This window comes from Heloderma suspectum, chromosome W, assembly GCF_057233095.1.
Source record: "Heloderma suspectum isolate Gila_16-S chromosome W, 16-S_ref, whole genome shotgun sequence".
NCBI lineage: Eukaryota > Metazoa > Chordata > Lepidosauria > Squamata > Helodermatidae > Heloderma > Heloderma suspectum.
Genome location: NC_139475.1, coordinates 28,587,501 through 28,607,540, shown reverse-complemented (window position 1 = coordinate 28,607,540; position 20,040 = coordinate 28,587,501). Strand labels below are relative to the sequence as shown.

Genomic DNA, 20,040 nt, shown 5'->3' with positions numbered 1-20,040 from the left:
ATTCTATGATTCTATGAAACCTAGCAGCCATCAACACCAATTTGCATGTGAATAAAGCAATGAAGGAATCTGCATGCTTGGCATGGGAGCACTATCTCTCTTGTGAGCTGAAGGGTGATGCCACCTGCAGTTAGTGTATTTGAAGATACATGAACATTTTTCAAAACACAAAATCTGCCACTTGATGAATTGGTGACATTTGGAGTCTGTTCAGAGATTTTTTTATTTTTTATTATTTTTATTTCTATACCACCCAACAGCCGAAGCTCTCTGGGCAGTTCACAGAAATTAAAACTGCAGCATAAAATAATATAAAATATGAAAGTGTAAAACCACAATATAACAGTACAGCCAGAATAAAACCTAGTAGCAGAGATTTAAAATGCAGATTTAAAACAGCAAAGCTAAAAGGCTAAAATACTGGGAGAATAAAATGGTCTTCACCTGGCGCCGAGAGGAGTACAGTGTAGGAGACAGGCGAACCTCTCTAGGGAGCTCATTCCACAGCCAGGGTGCCACAGCAGAAAAGGCCCTCCTCCTGGTGGCCACCTGCCTCACTTCCTTTGGCGGAGGCTCCCAGAGAAGGACAGCTGAGGATGATCTTAGGGTCCAGGCAGGCACATATGGGAGGAGGCAATCTTTTTAGGTCACCTGGCCCCAAGCTGTTAAGAGCTTTGAATGTTAATACCAGCACTTTGAATTGGGCCTGGAAAAGGACGGGCAGCCAGTACAGCTGGAAAAGATGATGATGGTGATAATGATAAAAAATATAAGGGTGCAATCCTATCTAGATAGGTGGCTGCCTCTGAATGACACATAGGATGTGTTGTACAGGCAGCTCCGCTCTCCCTGCCCCAGAATGCCCCCCACCCCTTTTCAGCCACTCCACACTCCTCTTCTAAGCATGGAGGATGCGGAGGCAGTGCGGATGTGGGGGGAGGTCGGTTTTCCGGGAACCAACCTCAGAGTGTGGACTCTGAGGTTGGTTCCCAGAAAACAGCATATCCTATGGGTGTCTAGCTGCTGTCTAGCTGCTGTCTAGTGGCCATAGGATTGCTCCCTAATTCATTTTTATATTTATAACAACACAGTCTCCTGGCATTGCAGCACCCTCTAATGCAGGGCCTGGCATCAGGTAGTTTGGGATCTACTGTTAAATCTCTGGGAGATTTATAGTGGATCAGTAAAGGTTTCTGAATCTAGTAGTTTAACCATAACAAGCAAACATGGGGGGGGGGGGCACATTAAAATCTGTTTTACTCATGCCTGGTTTTGTGCTAAGTACTTAACTCTTGATCTCAGTGTTCTTTCACCTGTAAAATGGGGGGAATAATTTGTTGGCCCTTGGCCAGACATACGTGCAGCCCTGCTGATCATTTTGAGAGTTTTGTGTTAGAATTCCTGATCTATACTAACTCAGAGGTAGCTTTGTACCTGTACGCATAAATACCTCATGGGGTGCAGCAGATAAACTGGCCCCATTGCCCCCCCCACACACACACACACATACTACTTTGCACCTGGCTGCGATTAGTGGACTTTGGGGTTCTAGTGAAAAAATGAAGTAGTCTGCTTACTAGGGTTATGCAGTTGACGTGGGTGGGGCTATGCAGATCAGAGCAGGCTTCCATCTCAATGGGGTGGATTAAATGAAATTGCCTGGAGCAAAGAGCAGACCAAACCCCCAGCTCAACCGGTTGGCCTTGAGTGCACCCTGTACTTTCTCTCCTGTCCCATTCACTCCTATGGTGGAATGTTAACTGCTACCCTCCACCTCTGACACTGGGGGTGGGGTGGGGGCCTGCCCCCTATTGACAGGGTCTCTGCAGATTAAACTGTCTCCATTTTGTGCATACAGATGCCGTACACCTTTCCCCAGATTCCTGCTACGTACAAATCTTATTTCCATCTGCACCATGACAATCACAATCACAGGGATTTTGCTAGCAATAAATAATGCACAGGCTGGTGGGGGTGAAGTTGGGAGAAGAGGATGATCCCCTCCCTTTCCCTGCTCCGCAACTGCACTTTACGGATGTGTGGGTTGCCACAATGACTCTTACTGCAAAAAGCGTGGCCGTCAAATCTGGTGATGCTAATCGGTTCAGGCAGGCATTCCGCTTGGGGCCACCCGCATGAGATGCAGAAACAAGTTTCCAAAGCATCGGAGAGCCTTCAGTGTTTTTGTTTCTGGTGCCTTAGTCATCCCTCTTAGGAGGGGCTCCCCCACCCTGCCCCGTGTTTGTTTCTACTGGGTATCAAGAATTGTCATAGTAAGAGAGTGAGAGAGAGAGAGGATGTTGATTAGCACAGAGGTTCATCCCAACCCTATTTACTGGTCACGCTTTTAAAGCCTTGATAACAGAGTTGTGTTTGCAGCAGCGGGTCTATGTTTCTAGTTGCTAGTTGGGCCCTGAGTTGGGATTTGAACCCTGCTCTGAGTCTAGCATTCTGCATGCTATACCACACTCAGATTGTCTTGATAATTTTGGGCCAAACTGCACACTACGTAGAAGGTCCATCAATGGATTTGAGGATCGGCTATCCTTGACTTGATCCTAACCAACAGAGATGACTTAGTAAATATGTTTTTAGCTCTTTAAATTATTTATTGTTTTATACTGCTTAAATTGATTTTATCTGTAGGCCGCCATGAGATCTTAATGATATAGGTGTCAGGGTGGACACTGAGCCCATAGAAGCCCAGAGTAGTTCTGATTCTGAGGAAGAGCAGTCGCTCCTGGGAGAGGAGCGCGCTCCTCTTTCCCAGGGCCCACAGCTGACGGAGATTCCTCCCACCAGCATTCCTAGCTTAGATAGCAGTCCAGGGAGTGACAGAGCGCGGGAAGCAGACTTGGTGGACGCATGACGCTGACGCAGAGAGCGGCGTCAAATGGAGGGCGCGGAAAGGAGGCGTGGTGCCCGGTTGGCGCACAAACAACAGCTGCGCCCAGAGGATCCAAGGGAAAAGGGGAGGGACTCTCCCTAGCCCTTAAGTTCAGGGGTCTGCCAGTAATTCCCTTTCAAACGGGGACCAACTGTTCCAACTTAGGGCATAGGTACTGTGCTGCTCAGATCTAGTTGCAAACAGTAGAGTTGTTAAGTTGTAAAAGAAGAATAAAGCTTGGAAAGGAATCCCTTTGTCTGTGTCTGGACTTGGCTACTGGATTAGACTGAGAGAGGCCTCCAAGGAGCCCTTGACAATAGGGCAGGATACAAATGTTTTAAATAAAATAAAATAAAAAGTGTGCATAATATTGCAGGCTTACAGTGAAATCCTATACATGCCTACTCAGAAGTAAGTCACATTCATTTCAATAAGGTTTACTCTCAGGGAGGTGTGCAGAGGATTGCACCCTATGCACACCATTCTCATTAATCAATTCTATTCTAATTAATCGATAAAGGTCCTCATCTGGTGCCGGAAAGAGTACAATGTAGGCTCTAGGCGAAGCCCTCTAGGGAGCTCATTCCAAAGCTGGGGGGGCCACAGCAGTAAAGGCCCTCCTCCTGGCAGCCACCTCCCTCACTTCTTTTGGCAGGGGCTCCCGGAGAAAGACCCCTGAGGATGGTCTTAGGGTCCGGGCAGGCACATTTGGAAGGAGGCGATCCTTCAGATAACCTGGCTTAGATTTGCATTGATGAATCTAACCGATTACTCAGCTAAACATGATAGCCCTAGATATACCATAGTGAATCCTAGGGGGAAGGTGCCCTCTCCAAATTTGGCTGGATTCAATTTTGCATTGCCTGGACACACACAACATGTTGATGGTTGCGGTGACCAGAGAGCCCTGGCATAGTAGGCTTGACTAGCAGGCCTTCAGATTTGTTTCCGCCCATGGAAACCCTGGAATTGATGGCCTTGGATGCCAATCTTACTCCCCTCTGACCATATTTTTAACTCTCACTTCCCAGCCCTCTTCTGTTGCTGCCTTCCTTTTCTTGATGTCTCCCTGTCTCCAGTGCTGGCTCTGGGCTTGGGGGTGGGGGGTGCTTTGAGCCAAGATGACCTAAATGTGGACCTCCCCATCCTCACTGGGCCCACTGAATGTGGGGAGGGGGCCATTCAGCAGGGAGAAAGCCAGCAGAAGAGTGGCTACTGCTGCTCCTCCTCACTACTGCTACTACTGCTGCTGCTGCTGCTACTACTACCACTACTACTACTACCACTGCTGCTACTACTACTGCTGCTGCTGCTGCTGCTGCTGCTGCTACTACTACTACCACATAGCAGCAGCTAGCAGCAGTAGTGATAGTGAAACCCCAACTTCAAGTATAGCCTGATGGGATCTGAGCTAGCGGTGACCGACCAGGCAAGAGAGCTTGGGGTTGTGGTGGACAGCTCGAGGAAGATGTCAGCCCAGTGTGCGGCCGCTGCAAAAAAGGCAAACTCCATGTGAGGCATAATTAGAGAAGGAATTGACAATAAAAACTGCCAATATCCTACTGCCCCTATACAAATCTATGGTGCGGCCACACTTGGAATACTGTGTCCAGTTCTGGTCACCACACCTAAAAAATGATACTGTAGAGGTGGAAAAGGTGCAGAACAGGGCAACTCAAATGATCACGGGGCTGGAGCATGTCCCCTGTGAGGGAAGGTTGCAGCAGCTGGGCTTGTTCAGCTTGGAAAAAAAGGAGGGTCAGGGGAGACTTGACAGAGGTGTACAACATTATGCCTGGTGTGGAGAATGTGGAGAGGGAGACATTGTTCTCCCTCTCTCAAAATGCGAGAAGCCAGCGGGGTCGTCCCATGAAGCTGATGGGTGGGAGATGCAGGACAGGTAAAAGGACGTCCCCCTTCACGCAGCGCAGAGTTCAGCTGTGGAATTCGCTAGGCCAGGATGCAGTGATGGCCACCAACGTGGATGGCCTCAAAAGGGGGGTGGACACATTCCTGGAGGAGGAGAAGGCTGTCCATAGCTACCGGTCCTGAGGGCTCTGTGCTGCCTCCAGTACCAGGGGCAGCGAGGCTGTGTACACCAGTTGCTGTCCTGCTTGTGGGTTTCCCATGGGCAGCTGATTGGCCACTGTGAGAACAGAATGCTGGACTAGATGGACCCTTGGTCTGATCCAGCATCCAGCATGGCTCTTCTTATGTTCTTAGTAGTGTTGATAATAGTGCTAGTTGTAGTAGTACTAGTAGTAGTAGAAGTAGACGTAGTAGTGCTAGTAGTACCGCTAGTAATACTAATGCTAGTAAGACTAATACTACTACTAATTATAGCAGCAGTAGTGCTAGTAGGAGAAGCAATGCTAGTAGTAGAAGCAACAGTAGTACTGGTAGAAGTAATAATGCTAGTACTAGTGGTGCTAGTAATATTAGTGCTAGTAGCTGAAGTCTCGTCAGTAGCCGCGGATGTAGACAAAACACACTCGAGTGGTGGGTTAGGAACAGACTTTACTGGGGATGTGACAGGCTTACATCTCGAGGCACGTGGGCTGGGGTCAGCCCCATTCTTAAAATTAAGAATTACTTGCCCTCCAAATGCCCACTCACTCTGGTTTTGACTCAGAAGTGGAAAAGTGAGAGGCTGCGAGCACTGAGTGATGCAGAGACACAACATAGGCTCCTGCTAGGGGTGGATTCTTCTGCTTGCGTTGTTGCTTTGTGAATAGCATTGGGCAAATCTGACAGTTCCAATTTCTCCCATGTTTGTTGTTGTAAACAATTTAAGTTCTTTCTCTCCCAAATATGAAGAACTTTGCAAATGTTGGTAAATCTTGATCAAAAATGAACTGAAACAAAATTTGCACCCATCTGCACTGGCCATATTCAAGGTTATTCTCAGCACAGAGAGAGCCATGTTGTACTTGCCTGCCATGGAGCTGTTAAAGATGATGATTGTGTCAAATCAAAGAGGTGGCAACTCTAATTAAGAACTAACAGGGTTGAATGCAGAGGGATTCAAACCCAGACCTTTAAGATCTAAGCACTCAGAGCCCTGGGCCTGGATGGACAAATGTGTCAGTTTCAGTTTCTCCCACATTCAGTTTTTTAAAAATCGCAAGTTCTTTTTGTCCCAAATATGGAGAACTTTGTGAAGTTTTGCAAATTCTTCCCAAAATGAAACTGAAATGAAATTGTCACCCATTCGTAATTGGGAATGTCTAGATCATTCAGTCACATCTGATGTGGAGACAAGGTAGAATTACCTTCCCAGTGGAGGCTGCCCATTGCATGTCTTTATGAGTCGACGTTTGCCTCCTTGCAATCATCCTCTGAAGGAGAAGGGAATTCTGCCACATCTTTTCATCAGGTGTGATTGGATCTTGCAATCGCTCCCCATGAAGAGACCAAGCAGAAATACCTGCCCTCAGAAGAGCCTTCCTGTTGTCTCTCTTTATGGCTGTTCTGTCCCAAGGGGTGGTCTCAGGCAGATGGGGTACCAAATGAAGCAGAGGGTTCTAGGCAAGAGTTCGGGTTCCAGCAAGGAAAGCATGGCAAAGCCAAGCAAAACAAAGTTCAGGTTCTGCTAAAGTAAGGCGAAGCTAGGCAAAGTTCAGGTTCTGATAAGGCAAACTCCAGGTTCTAGGAGTCATAACAATGACTCACTGCTCTGGGTGTGCTTCTTTAAAGTTAGGAAGTGTGTCAAAGAAACAACTCACCACACTGAAACACTTATTTCTGTGTGGGTCTCTCCAGGTGCAGTTCACATTCAGAAAATGAGGCACATTCTGAGCAGCAACTTCTGCAGAGATCCAATGAAAAGACTCTTCCAGAGGACCCTGCTGCATTTTGGGAGCTATTAAGTTGATCCAATCACAGTCCATGCAGAGACACAGAATGGCCCATCTCCTTAGAGGATGCTGATTAGAATGAGGCAAGCTCAGAGCAGAGACTCATGCAGAGTTACTGCAGGAGTGCTTTGATCTCACAGGAACCTTGAAATGAGTTTAGTGCACACACACACCAGCAAATCAGAAGGAGACAAAGCCAAAGCATCAAATCATGCAGAGGCAGACCAGATGCCCTCCTTTGTGGTTGGGTCCTGTGGGCTCAAGGAAGGCTTTCATTATTTAGCACACTACTTTAGTGATTCTCTTGAAGCTTGCAGTTTGGGAGTGACCACCCTATGCAGTTGCAGCTGGTAGTCCCTTTCCAAAACAAAACAGAAAAAAGTATTTCCAGGTCATTGCACTCTCCAACAGATAGCACCCCCTTTGCAATTCCTCCTGACACATGTCATGTTAAATCGGTTTCCCTTCCCAGCCAAGCCCTCTGATCCTGTCGCTTACAATAAGGGAGCTTCTTGCACAGCTTCTTAGAAGCTGCAGCTTGACACATTCCCAGACTTCATCACCCCTGGGGGGCATTTGTGTGATGCCCTGCTGCTGGGAACGTCACATTTTAATCCTTTAGCTGAGATCAGCCCTCTGTTTAAAAAAGGCTGGGGGCAGGGTAAGAAGGAGAGACAACGGTACATCCCCCATGGGGCTGTAGTGTATCCAGAAATCTATCTGAAATCTGGGAACACTGCTTATATCCAGCCTGGTGATAACTGATTGCAGCTTCTTCCTTTTTTTAAAGCCCCAACATGACAGCCCAGAGGGAGTAAAAAGCCACTGTTCTTCATTAGTATGATACAGAGGAGGAATCGCACGGAGCCATGGTTTGATCAAGAGCTCAGCTCTTGCAAAGCTTTAAGTTGTTATATTTATACATAGCAGTCTTGAGACAGATGGCGCTGAGCTGGGTAACTTAAGCAAATGGGAGAGTTTCCTGCCCCCAAGGAGGTTAGGTCCAAAATACACATTATGTTGTTGAGATTTTATGAGGTGCTGGACCACAGCATTTCTTCAAATCACTAATGACTAGAAACTTTATCATTTAAAAAAACACACACACGAAGCTGGATCTGCAGCCAGTACTGGATTCCACCGTTTCCCTGCATTTCTGCAGAATGGGAGCATCCACGCAGCACTGGTTGTGTGTTGGCCTGTATGGCTCCAACATTAAACCCCATGGCCTTATCATGGCACCTACAACTCCCACCCCTTGGAACCTCGGGAACTCCCATTCGATGAAGGGGAATTGGGATCTCTAGCAGATCCCTCATCCCCTTCAGAAAATGGCAACACCCTTGACAAATAATTGCCCTCAAGGTTCCTTCGGGGATTGGATCACCCTTGCCCGTTTCCTCCCCAGTCCTGCAAGATCCACAGAAAGTTGATGGTTCTGTGTTGTGTGCTTTCCCCCCACTTCTAGGGGACAGAAAGCTCTTTGTGGGCATGTTGAACAAGCAGCAATCCGAAGAAGACATACTCCACCTCTTTGAACCATTTGGTGTCATCGATGAATGCACGGTGCTCCGAGGGCCCGATGGCAACAGCAAAGGTCGGTTGAATGTCTTCTGTCTGCCTAGGGCTGAGAACAACTCGATCTATTTTCAAAGTCAATTGATTTTCAAAGTGGTTTAACTCTGAGGACATCCTCCAAAGAACTCTGGGAATTGTCACTGCACATTCTTGGTTGGATTTCTACTAATCATTCATTCATTTTTCTATTTCTATCCACTTCCTAGAATCATAGAATCATAGAATAGTAGGGTTGGAAGGGGCCTACAAGGCCATCGAGTCCAACCCCCTGCTCAATGCAGGAATCCAAGTCAGAGCATCCCTGACAGATGGCTGTCCAGCCTCGTCTTGAATGCCTCCAGTGTGGGAGAGCCCACCGCCTCCCCAGGTCATGGGTTCCATTGTCATATTGCTCTAACAGTCAGGACATTTTTCCTGATGTTCAGCCGGAATCCAGCTTCCTGTCACTTGAGCCCATTATTCCGTGTCCTGCACTCTGGGATGATCAAGAAGAGATCCTGGCCTTCTTCTCTGTGACCACCTTTCAAGTACTTGAAGAGTGCTATCATATCTCCCCTCAGTCTTCTCTTCTCAAGGCTAAACAGGCCCAGTTCTTTCAGTCTCTCTTCATAGGGCTTTGTTTCCAGTCCCCTGATCATCTTTGTTGCCCTCCTCTGAACCCTCTCCAGTTTCTCTGCATCCTTCTTAAAGTGTGGTGCCCAGAACTGGACACAATACTCCAGATTAGGCCTAACCAGTCCTGAGTAGAGGGGAACTAGTACTTCCCGGGATTTGGAAGCTATGCTTCTATTAATGCAGCCCAAAAGAGCATTGGCCTTTTTTGCAGACACATCACATTGTTGGCTCATATTCAGCTTGTGATCGACAACAATTCCAAGATCCTTCTCGCTTGTAGTGTGGTTGAGCCACGTATCCCCCATCTTGTAACTGTGCATTTGGTTTCTTTTTCCTTGGTGCAGAACTTGGCATTTATCCCTATTCAATGTCATTCTCTTGTTTTCTGCCCAGCGCTCCAGTCTATCCAGATCACTTTGAAGTTTGTTTCTGTCTTCCAAAGTATTAGCTATCCCGCCCAATTTTGTGTCATCTGCAAATTTGATCAGCATTCCCTGCACCTCCTCCTCCCAGGCATTAATAAAAATGTTGAAGAGCACTGGGCCCAGGACTGAGCCCTGCGGTAGCCCGCTCATTACCTCTCCCCCGTTGGAGAATGTCACATTGAGAAGCTCTCTTTGAGTCCGATTCTGTAGCCAACTGTGGATCCACCGGATCGTTGTTTCATCTAGCCCACTTTGAGCTAGTTTGCTCATCAGGAGATCATGGGGCACTTTGTCGAAAGCTTTGCTGAAGTCGAGGTATATGATGTCTACAGCATTCCCACGGTCCACAAGGGAGGTGACTTGATCAAAAAATGAGATCAGATTTGTCTGGCAGGACTTGTTTTTGACAAATCCATGTTGGCTTCGAGTAATCACAGCATTGTTGTCAAGGTGCTTCCAGATGGATTGCTTTATCATCTGCTCCAGAATTTTCCCAGGGATTGATGTCACACTGACTGGTCTGTAGTTCCCAGGTTCCTCCTTTTTGCCCTTTTTGAAGATAGGGACAACGTTAGCCCTCCTCCAGTCATCTGGCACTTCCCCCGTCCTCCATGATTTCTCAAAGAGAATAGACAGCGGTTCTGAGAGTTCTTCTGCCAGTTCCTTTATTACTCTAGGGTGCAGTTCATCTGGCCCTGGAGATTTGAACTCACTCAAAGTAATTTGGTGTTCCTTGACCATATGCCTATCGATCTCAAGCTGCAATCCTGCCCCTTCATCCTGTACTTCGCCTTTGCCAGGGGGGACATAGACCCTCTTTTGGGAGAAGACTGAGCCAAAGTAGGAACTGAGCACCTCTGCCTTTTCTTTGTCATCTGTTATCGTTTCGCCATCCTTATTTAATAGCTGAACCACCATTTCTTTCCTCTGCCTTTTACTATGCACGTAGCTGAAGAAAGCCTTTTTGTTGCTTTCAGCCTCCCTCGCTTACCTCAGCTCGTTCTCAGCTTTTGCCTTCCTGACGCCATCCCTGCAATTCTGTGCTACCTGCCTGGACTCTTCCTTTGTTACTTGGCCTTCTTTCCACTTCCTATATGTGTCCTTTTTTGTTTTCACGTCATCCCTAAGCTTTTTGTGAAGCCACATTCCTAACCAAAAGGTTCTTACTTTAGCTCCTTTGACAGCTCCCAGGGCCACTTGACCAGGAGCAATTAGTAAGTTAAGCAGGTCTGAAATTGGTGTGTAGTATTGTAGATGTATCCTTGGATATGGCTGCCCGTGCATGTCCTTGGGCTCTCATCTCTTAACCATGAGGGCTAGAAAATCGTGGATCTTGTTTTCTGTTTAAACAGAGATAATCCAAAACCAAATTTGATTGGCAGACCAACATCTTAAGAGCATTTGTAGTGGTTTCTCTTTCAACCCTTGTAATAACAGTAATGATGTTCCCATACCTTCAGCAAGATTAGCAACAGAGGTCAAAAACCAACCCTCCTTGTAAAAAAAAAAAAAAAAAGTTAAAGCAAACAGATTTGTGCTTTTGACATGTGCACGAAATTCTACGTTACACCATGTGACCACTTTGAGTGTATAATCGGTATGCTTGCCAAAAGAAAGAGGTGTTCCTGAGAACAGCCATACTTTGTCCAAAATGGAGCACCCCTGAGTTCAAAATGTCTTAAAACAAAACTGGGAGGGGGACATGGGAGGTTCTTGCTGAGGCCAGGCACAAAGAGGGGCATGGGATCTGCCTCCTTGGATTGCGTATTTTTCCCCAGCTTCGTTCTCACCTGCTGCTTTTCTTTCTGCCTGTCCTCTTCCTTCTCTCCCTCTCTCTCTCTCTCTCTCCTTCCTCTGACGCCCTCCAGGCTGTGCCTTTGTTAAATTCTCCTCTCACACGGAGGCCCAAGCAGCAATCCACACCCTGCATGGCAGCCAAACTATGCCCGTGAGTAAGAATCTGAGGTATTGCTACAGTTTGGGGAGGGGGGCGGGATCAGGTTCCCTGGTGTTTAATCCAGTGTTGCAACTGGCTGCTCACCTGGGGTGAGTTGAAATTGGCAGAGGCGAGCAACCAAGCAGATAAATGAGCAGTGTTATGGTGGCTCCATTGGTACAGTTGTTGCTTTTGGTTTTAAAAAAAGCAGATAGGATGTCAAGGTACAAGAGGGGCAACCCAACCTGCAAGTGAAGATATGCCCCACCCTGTCCAGAGCCTTGAAGGTAAGGATGTTGCCAGAAGGTCTCTGGTGAGGGGACCTAAGTGGCCACAGGAGGAGAATACCCAGAATTGAAATAGCAGGAAACTGGTATGTTTAAATTGCATTAAATCTGGGGTAGGCAACTGGTGCCCTCCAGATGTTTTGGACTACAACTCTGATCAGCTCCAGCCAACATGCCCAATGTTCAGGGATTATGGGAGTTGTAGCCCAAAACATCTGGAGGGCATTGGTTTTCCTACTCTTGCATTATTACTTTTTTTCAAATGAAGTTAACATTTTAGGGATAAGGGCCAACTGCTTATTAGCTTTCCGAGTGGGCTTGCATTCATTGTCTACAACACTAGAAGGCAGGAAATTATGTTCTTCGGTCTGGCTCCAGGCTTTGGAGGGCTCTTGGCCAAGCTGCTTTTAATGGGCCCCCTCCCTCAGTAAGTTTACTGGCTCACTGTCATTGTCACCAGCTGCTCTTGCTCTTCCTCCTCTTTCTCATCATTGCTACCACTTGGTTGCTTGACAGGCGGTGGGCCTGTTCAGACACCACGCTAAGCCACTGTGGTTCTCGTTTCTGAGCAAACCACAGTGGCCTACCGTGTTGTGTGTGGGGTCAAAATCCCAACCACGATGGCTAGGTAACCACCCTGGCTAACGACCCCTCTGCAATGGGGTTAAGGGGGCCCGGGGTGGCTTACTGTGTCATGCAGCAGGATCTCCATTATTAAAAATGGCCACTTGCACAAAGACACAGCAACAATACAGATGGCAGCCGAGAGTGTCCAGCACTTCCAGCGATGCTCTAGGCAGTGCAGCCGGACTCTATGGTCACTGTCACATAGTGACGAACAGAGCGGCTGGCACGCACCACTTCCCAGCACGATGGCCACTGGGATAACCGGCGGCAGGAGGACGACACAGTAACAATGGAGCAGGGATGGGTAAGTCAAGCAAAACTCACCACACGGTTCCTGGTCATGTGACAGGTGTGCACATTGTGGCTAGCCTACACCTCCCTGCTCTGTAGTTACCCTAACCACCCTTCCCCCTTTCGTGTTTGAACAAGATCAGGGAGCCAGTGAGCAAGCAGGCCATGGCATCTGCTGCTCCTCCTTCTCACCACCACCATTTTCTGGGCCAGAGAGCGAGAGGCAGGGGAACAAGCAGGTTGCCAGGGGGAAGAGGAGGAGCAAGTCCAGGGGGCTCTGGTCAGTGGGACCCTGCTGGGGAGTGGGTTGCTGGCCCTGTATTTCTTGATGAATTCTTCCCGCATGCTTTCTCCTATTTCCACAAACAGAAGAGACTAGAGACTTACTTAAAAAAACAAAAGTAAAACTGAAAATTCAGGGAAGGGTCTGGGTGTCTCTGTATGGGGGCCAGAGCTGTATGGGGACACCCACAGCACCCCCTCCCAATGGCTAGAGCTGTACTTTAAGACTAGAAAACAATGGTGGAACAGCATATTCTTCATGGGAGGGTGTGGGGAAGGGAGAGGAGAGGAGTAGCTATAGCAGCAAAGATGAGCAGGCCATGGGCTAGCAATGTACAAGAATTTCGTCTTTGCTTGCAAACCACGTGAGAATGTTCCATTCAAAGCCCTGGACATATTTATTTACAATATGTTTGACAATATTTGTAAATGTAGAAATATTTACAAATTGTCGAACACGTGCTGGCATTTGGCCCGTTCCTGATTCCCAGTTTGATTTGCATGAATTTCCCAGTTTACGCAAATTTCCCCAGGGGGCTGAATCAGCCCCACTTTAATCTATGGCGGAAATTTGGGGAGATTTGCACAAACTTGAGGGGATTTGCGCAAATCTCCCATTCAATCATTGCTCAATCTGTGCAAGTTTCCTGTTCATGTGACCGAGAATCGGGAACAAGAGGAGTGGTTAGGAGCGGACGACCGGCGATTAGCAAAGACTCTTGGTTGTGCCTATTATGCGGCAGTGAGGATGGCAAGAAAATCTTATTACGCACGTATCACCTCGTCCTCGAAACGTCGCCCAGCAGAATCGTTCCGAGTGGTGAGCTCGGGCTCAGAGAAACTGGGATTGGAACCCTCGGTCATCTGCTGCGATAAATTTGCTAGGCACTTCGAGGAGCAAGTCGCTCGTATTCGCCCAGCACTCGACACCACGGTTATCGCAGAGTCTGGGGAGGTGTCCAGTGTTCCGTCTGGCTGTGTTTCCTGGGATCCGTTTCAGTTGTTGCAGCCTGGTGATGTGGACAAGACGCTTGAATCAGTCCGGCCCACCACATGTAAGCGTGACCCTTGCCCATCTTGGCTTATACGATCTAGCAGGGGGGGAGTGGCTGGGTGGGTCCAGGGAGTGGTAAGTGCTTCGCTCTGTCAGGGGGCGGCTTGAAAGGGCGCCTTGAAAGAGGCTGTAGTCCTGAAGAGGCCCTCCCTGGACCCAGAGGTGTGTGAGAACTGTCGCCCCATTGCCAACGTCCCCTTTCGGGGCGAGGTGCTTGAGCGTGCGGTGGCTGGGCAGCTTCAGGCGTTCTTGGAGGAAACTGACTACCTGGACCCATTTCAGTCTGGATTCAGGCCAGGGGACGGCACTGATTCGGCCTTGGTTGCTCTGACTGACGACCTACTCCGGGTGAAAGATGGCGGGATCTTCCTGGATCTCTCAGTGGCTTGTGACACTACTGATCATGGTGTCTCACTGGATCGGCTCTGCGGGATGGGGGATGGGGGCACTGTGCTGCAGTGGTTCCGCTCCTACCTGCGGGGCCGAGTCCAGAGAGTGGTACTGGGGGATTCCTGTTCTACCCCGTGGCTGTTAAGCTGTGGGGTGCCACAGGGTTCTGCTGTGTCCCCCATGCTGTTCAACAGCTATCTGAAGCCGTTGGGAGAGGTCAGTAGGAGTTTTGGGGCGGGGTGTCACCAGTACGCTGATGATGCTCAGCTCTATTTCTCCTTGTTGTCGGCTGACGCGGTGAAGGTGCTGGGCCAGTGCCTGGAGGCTGTAATGGGCTGGATGAGGGCCAGTAAACTGAAGCTGGATCCTGACAAGATGGAAGCTCTGTGGACTGGTGGTTCCCGAGTCCAGGAATTGGGTAAGCAGCCTGTCCTGGACAGGGTTGCACTCCCCCTGAAGGAGCAGGTGCATAGCTTGGGCGTACTCCTAGATCACCCCTGTCACTGGAGCCCCAGGCGGACTCCGTGGCCCGGAGTACTTGGGGCCATCTTTGGCTGATCCGCCAGCTACGGCCTTTCCGGGACAGGGCTAACCTAGCCACAGTAGCACGTGTGCTGGTAACTTCCCGGTTAGACTACTGCAATGCACTTTACGTGGGGCTGCCCTTGAAGACGACTCGGAAGTTGCAGCTAGTGCAAAATGCAGCAGCCATGCTGCTGACCGGAACACCTCATAAAAAACATATAACACCGGTTTTAAAGGGATTGCACTGGCTGCCAATACGCTTCTGGTCAGAACTCAAGGTTTTGGTGATGACGTTTAAAGCCCTAAGCAGCTTGGGACCTCGATATTTGAGGGAGCGCCTCTGCCTATATATGCCTGCCCAAGGAGTGAGGTCTGTTGGAGGGGCCCTCCTCCACGTCCCACCAGTGCGAGACATACAGTATGGTGGGATGTGGGAGAGGGCCTTCTCTGCTGTGGCACCCCGGTTGTGGAATGCCCTCCCCTTGGAGGCCCGGTTGGCGCAGACACTGGTCTTGTTTCAGTGCCAAGTAAAAACGTGGCTTTTTACCAAAGCCTTTGAGGGCTAAAATGCATTCCCTAAAGTAGCACACTGTTTTAACTATTTTATTGTTTTAGGTTTTAATTGGTATTAACTTGTTTAATGGTTTAATATGTTTTTAGCTCTTTAAATTATTTATTGTTTTATACTGCTTAAATTGATTTTATCTGTAGTAGTGCTAGTAGTACTGCTAGTAAGACTAATGCTAGTAAGACTAATACTACTACTAATTATAGCAGCAGTAGTGCTAGTAGGAGAAGCAATGCTAGTAGTAGAAGCAACAGTAGTACTGGTAGAAGTAATAATGCTAGTACTAGTGGTGCTAGTAATATTAGTGCTAGTAGTTGAAGTCTTGTCAGTAGCCGCGGATGTAGACAAAACACACTCGAGTGGTGGGTTAGGAACAGACTTCACTGGGGATGTGACAGGCTTACATCTCGAGGCACGTTGGCTGGGGTCAGCCCCATGGTCAGCAAGCGCTGCAGCAGGAAGGAGGAAGAGGAGCGTAGGGGGAGACCAGGAAAAGGCCATACGATCTCCCAGAGCCCCCTCCCACCTGACTCAGGTACTGTCAGGGTGGACACTGAGCCCATAGAATCCCAGAGTAGTTCTGATTCTGAGGAAGAGCAGTCGCTCCTGGGAGGGGAGCGCGCTCATCCTTCCCAGGGTCAACAGCTGGCAGAGATTCCTCCCACCGGCATTCCTGACATAGATAGCGGTCCCGGGAGTGAGAGAGCACGGGAAGAGGGCTTGCTGGATGCACGATGCCGACGGAGAGAGCGGCGCCAAATGGAGGGCGCGAAAAGGAGGTGTAGTGCCTGGTTGGTGCGCAAACAACGGCTGCGCCCAGAGGATCCAAGGGAAAAGGGGAGGGACTCTCCCTAGCCCATAAGTTCAGGGTCTGCCAGTAATTCCCTTTCAAACGGGGACCAAGCTGTCAAGGGCTCCTTGGAGGCCTCTCTCAGTCTAATCCAGTAGCCAAGTCCAGACACAGACAAAGGGATTCTTTTCAAAGCTTTATTCCTCTTTTACAACTTAACAACTCTACCGTTAGCAACTAGATATGAGCAGCACAGTACCTATGCCCTACATTGGAACAGTTGGTTCTCTCTGAAATGAGAACCAACTGTTGGCCTGAATTCTAACAATACTCACAGCCTGAGTGTATGTGCTATACGGGAGAGAGAACAGTTGGTTCTCTCTGAAATGAGAACCAACTGAAATGAGAACCAACCCTCTGAAATGAATGAGCCCTGCTGTTTTATGTGTTTTAGTTACACAAATGGATGGGAATTGAAATGGGAAGCTTTTGACCCATCTCTCTGACATTTTGACATGTTGGATACCTTGTGGGTAAAGCCTGAAAATATCATGCCACTATTTTCCAAAGCCCCAGCTGGGTGCCCCCCCCCCCGCCCCACCCGGAAATCAATGGGAAACCGATAAATGGGAACAGTGGTTTAAAAAATGAAGTAACAACTCCCGAATAGCTAACGAAATGTGTGAATGGAAGCTCACTGGGTGACTTTGGGCCAGTCACAGACTCTCAGCCCAACCTGCCTCACAGGGTTGTTGTGAGGATAAAATGGAGGAGGAGGATTATGTATACCACTTTGACTTCCTTCGAGGAAAAAAGGTGGGATATAAATGTAATAAATAAATAAATAAAATAATGAAAACGAATGGAGAAACATTATCTCCCCCACTGACCTTACACACCCTGAACAAATGCTGAAATTATTCACTGCTGGCTCCACATATTCATTCTCTCACTGATTCAGTGGCAACAATGAGGAGGAAGAGAAGGACTAGTTCCTGCTTGTTCTGGGTGGCAGTGGGCTTTGTCTCTGGCTTGGACCCAGTCCCTGCAGCCACCCAGAAGGAGAGGGCAGGTGAGCCTTTTTAGCAGCCGCTCTTCCACTTCCTCCTCATTGCCACTCCCTCGCTTGCCCCCCTGGGCCAGGCAAAGAGGAATATTGGCAAGTGAGCAGTTACATATACATTTATTTTATTTTTACTGTATTTTTAACATGCATAAACTGCCCTTCCCCCACAAGGGATCCCAAGGCGGTGTACCTGGCATCATAAAAAGACAGATCCAATATAGTAACAGTGATAAAATTGTAAAAGAAGCTTAAAAACTATTCAGCCAGCAAACAAACAAATCCATCCATTAAAAAAAATTAAAATGCCTGGGCAAAAAGGAAGATTTTGATTTGGTAAAAGAAAAGAAGCATAAGAAGTCAGACCCTCAGTCAGTGGAGCTCAATATTGCCTACATCAGCCTTCGCCAACCTGGTGCCCTGCAAATGTTTTGGACTCCAACTCCCATCACCCCAATCAGCATGGCCAGTGGTCAAGATTGCTGGGAGTTGTAGTCCAAAACAACTGGAGGGCACCAGGTTGGGGAGGCCTCCCTACACTGACTGCTAGGGGCTCTCCAGGGTTTCAGACAAGGGTCCTTCCTAGCCCTACCTGGAGGTGCTGGCACTGAATCCAAGACCTTTTGCGTGCAAAGGCACTATGACCCTTCCTTGTTGGGGAACAACAGAGAGGGAGAGGAGATGTGGAGGCTTGGGGGTTCTCAGTGGTGGATCTCAGCAGGTGCATGGCTAAAACAACTCCTCTTGGAACACAGGAAGCTGCCTTATGCTGAGTCAGGCCCTTGGTCCATCTAGCCCAGTATTGTTGACACGGACTGGCAGCAGCGGCTCTCCAGGGTTTCAGGCAGGAGTCTTTCCTGGCCCTGCCTGGAGCTGCTGCTGGGGATCAAACTTGGGACCTTCTGCAGGCAAAACATCTTTCCTTCACCTATTGGTGTGTTCATTGCTTCTGAATATCTCCAAAGAACCATTGCCTATTGGCAAAACACCACCCCACCTCATTCTTTTCTTCTCCCTGGCCAGGGCGCCTCCTCCAGCCTCGTGGTGAAATTCGCTGACACCGACAAAGAGCGGACCCTGCGCCGTATGCAGCAGATGGTGGGGCAACTGGGCATCCTTATGCCATCCTTCGCCTTGCCCTTCAGCCCGTATAGCACATACGCTCAGGCTGTGAGTATTGTTGGAATTCAGGCCAGCTATGTCCCAGGCAGTGGCAGGAAGCCTTTGTGGTGGGGGGCAAATTCTGGCCAGCAGGGTGTTGGTTTGCATCAAGGCATGTGCCATGATGTGGTCATTCCCAAACCTAAGCAGTGGAGAGGAGACAGCCTGGATTGGGCCCACATATGTCACATAGGAGCTTCTGGGGCATCATCTGAAGGCATGTAAAGCAGCCACACTTTGCTGAAGCTAAGCAAGTCTGGGCCTGGTCAGTGTTTGATGGGAGACCACCTGGGAACGTCATGTTCACTCTCATAAAAGTTCCAATAAATATAATTTTATATAAATATAAATAAAATATATAAATAAATAACATTTATTTATTTATATAATTTTGAAAAGATGGGGCTTTGTAAGGGAAGGCCGGATCTCTGGGCCCAATCAGCCCCCCCTTGATCCACAGCGCCCCCCCCCAGTCCCTCACAGCCAGCTCAGCTTGGCCTGTGAGCACTCCCTTCCCAGAGGAGGACATGGTAGCCACTGAATTTAGCACTGGCCCAGAAAAGAAATAGCAGCAAGGATTTTGAGGTAGATGCTTATCTACTAATAAGGCGTAAGGGAATGAGAAGAGAGGCAAGACAGAGTACAGTTTAGCTTTCCCCAAACATCAACTCCCCGTTTGGAAACCCAGCACAGACTAAAACAAGAAAAGCCTACATAACCCTAGTCTACGCACACCTCCGAGCAGGATCCTTAGTTAATGCCAGCGCTCCAACACCTTCCACCCGGACCCGACGGAAACCAAAGGACCAAGAAGAACGGCTGCGGCTCTCTTTTTATCCCATTCCAAACCCAGTCCCTCACTCTGTCATCCCCCCTCCCTTCCCACAGGGAGGATGAGCTGTTTTTTTTCACACTGCCCCAGCTGTGCTGGCCTCTTGGCAGGCCAAGTTGTTTTACGACCTTGGGCCCCTGATAAGGCCTCCGTCCTGGCGCCTTCGGTCCAGGCATGCCCACATCTCTTCCTCCCTCCAGGTGGCCTGGCTTGTAAATCTTCTTGCTGGATCCCACTCTCCCCTACCCTAAAACACTAAAACACCACTAAAACTATGCAAGGTAAAATTAACTCTTTCCCACCACAGCTTTGGCCCCATAAGGCCTTCTCCTTGACAGACTTGGAACAAAATCCTGGTCAGGGTTCCAGCCAGGGTTCCTTTTCCAGGACAATCTTCCATTCTCCTTCCTCCCACCTGGTTTTTCATTTCTCTCCCCACTGCAGTAGTCTGTCAGTATTCCGTGACCACTGAGCATGCTATCCTCAGGTGGTCCCTCTTTGTCGTTGTCCCCGCTTTTTGTTGTACTTCTGCAAACTTTGCGGTTCCCCCAAGCCTTCTGCCAACTCCCTTTTGTGGTGCTGTTTTGGCTACATAAGTAGCAGCACTCACAGCCTGAACATCAGAAATAGAGGGAATTGTGGTGTTCACTATGACAGAGCTGCCATACTGGGCAACATTATCAAGCAATGGTTTCATGTGGATGCTAGATCTGTTCTTCTGAAAGCAGTGGCAGAAAGGATGATTACTGGGGTGGGAGAGATGTTCTTCAGCATCCACCAAGTATCCCAACTGCCTATGTACACCTTCTTGAGAACCATTACGGAATAATTGCAATATAAATTCCATGAAGCTGCAACTCTTACTTGGAGGG

General features: G+C 48.6%; 1 protein-coding gene across 1 annotated transcript in view; it reads left to right on the top strand.

The window, feature by feature from the left end:
• The window catches only part of LOC146333956 (CUGBP Elav-like family member 5), a 126,584-nt gene that overhangs the window by 60,122 nt on the left and 46,422 nt on the right, over positions 1-20,040 (top strand). The window contains exons 4-6 of the mRNA XM_084825399.1: positions 8,213-8,341; positions 11,231-11,310; positions 18,199-18,345. Of these exons, the coding sequence (XP_084681525.1) occupies positions 8,213-8,341; positions 11,231-11,310; positions 18,199-18,345 (356 nt within the window). The remainder of the gene's footprint in view (positions 1-8,212; positions 8,342-11,230; positions 11,311-18,198; positions 18,346-20,040) is intronic.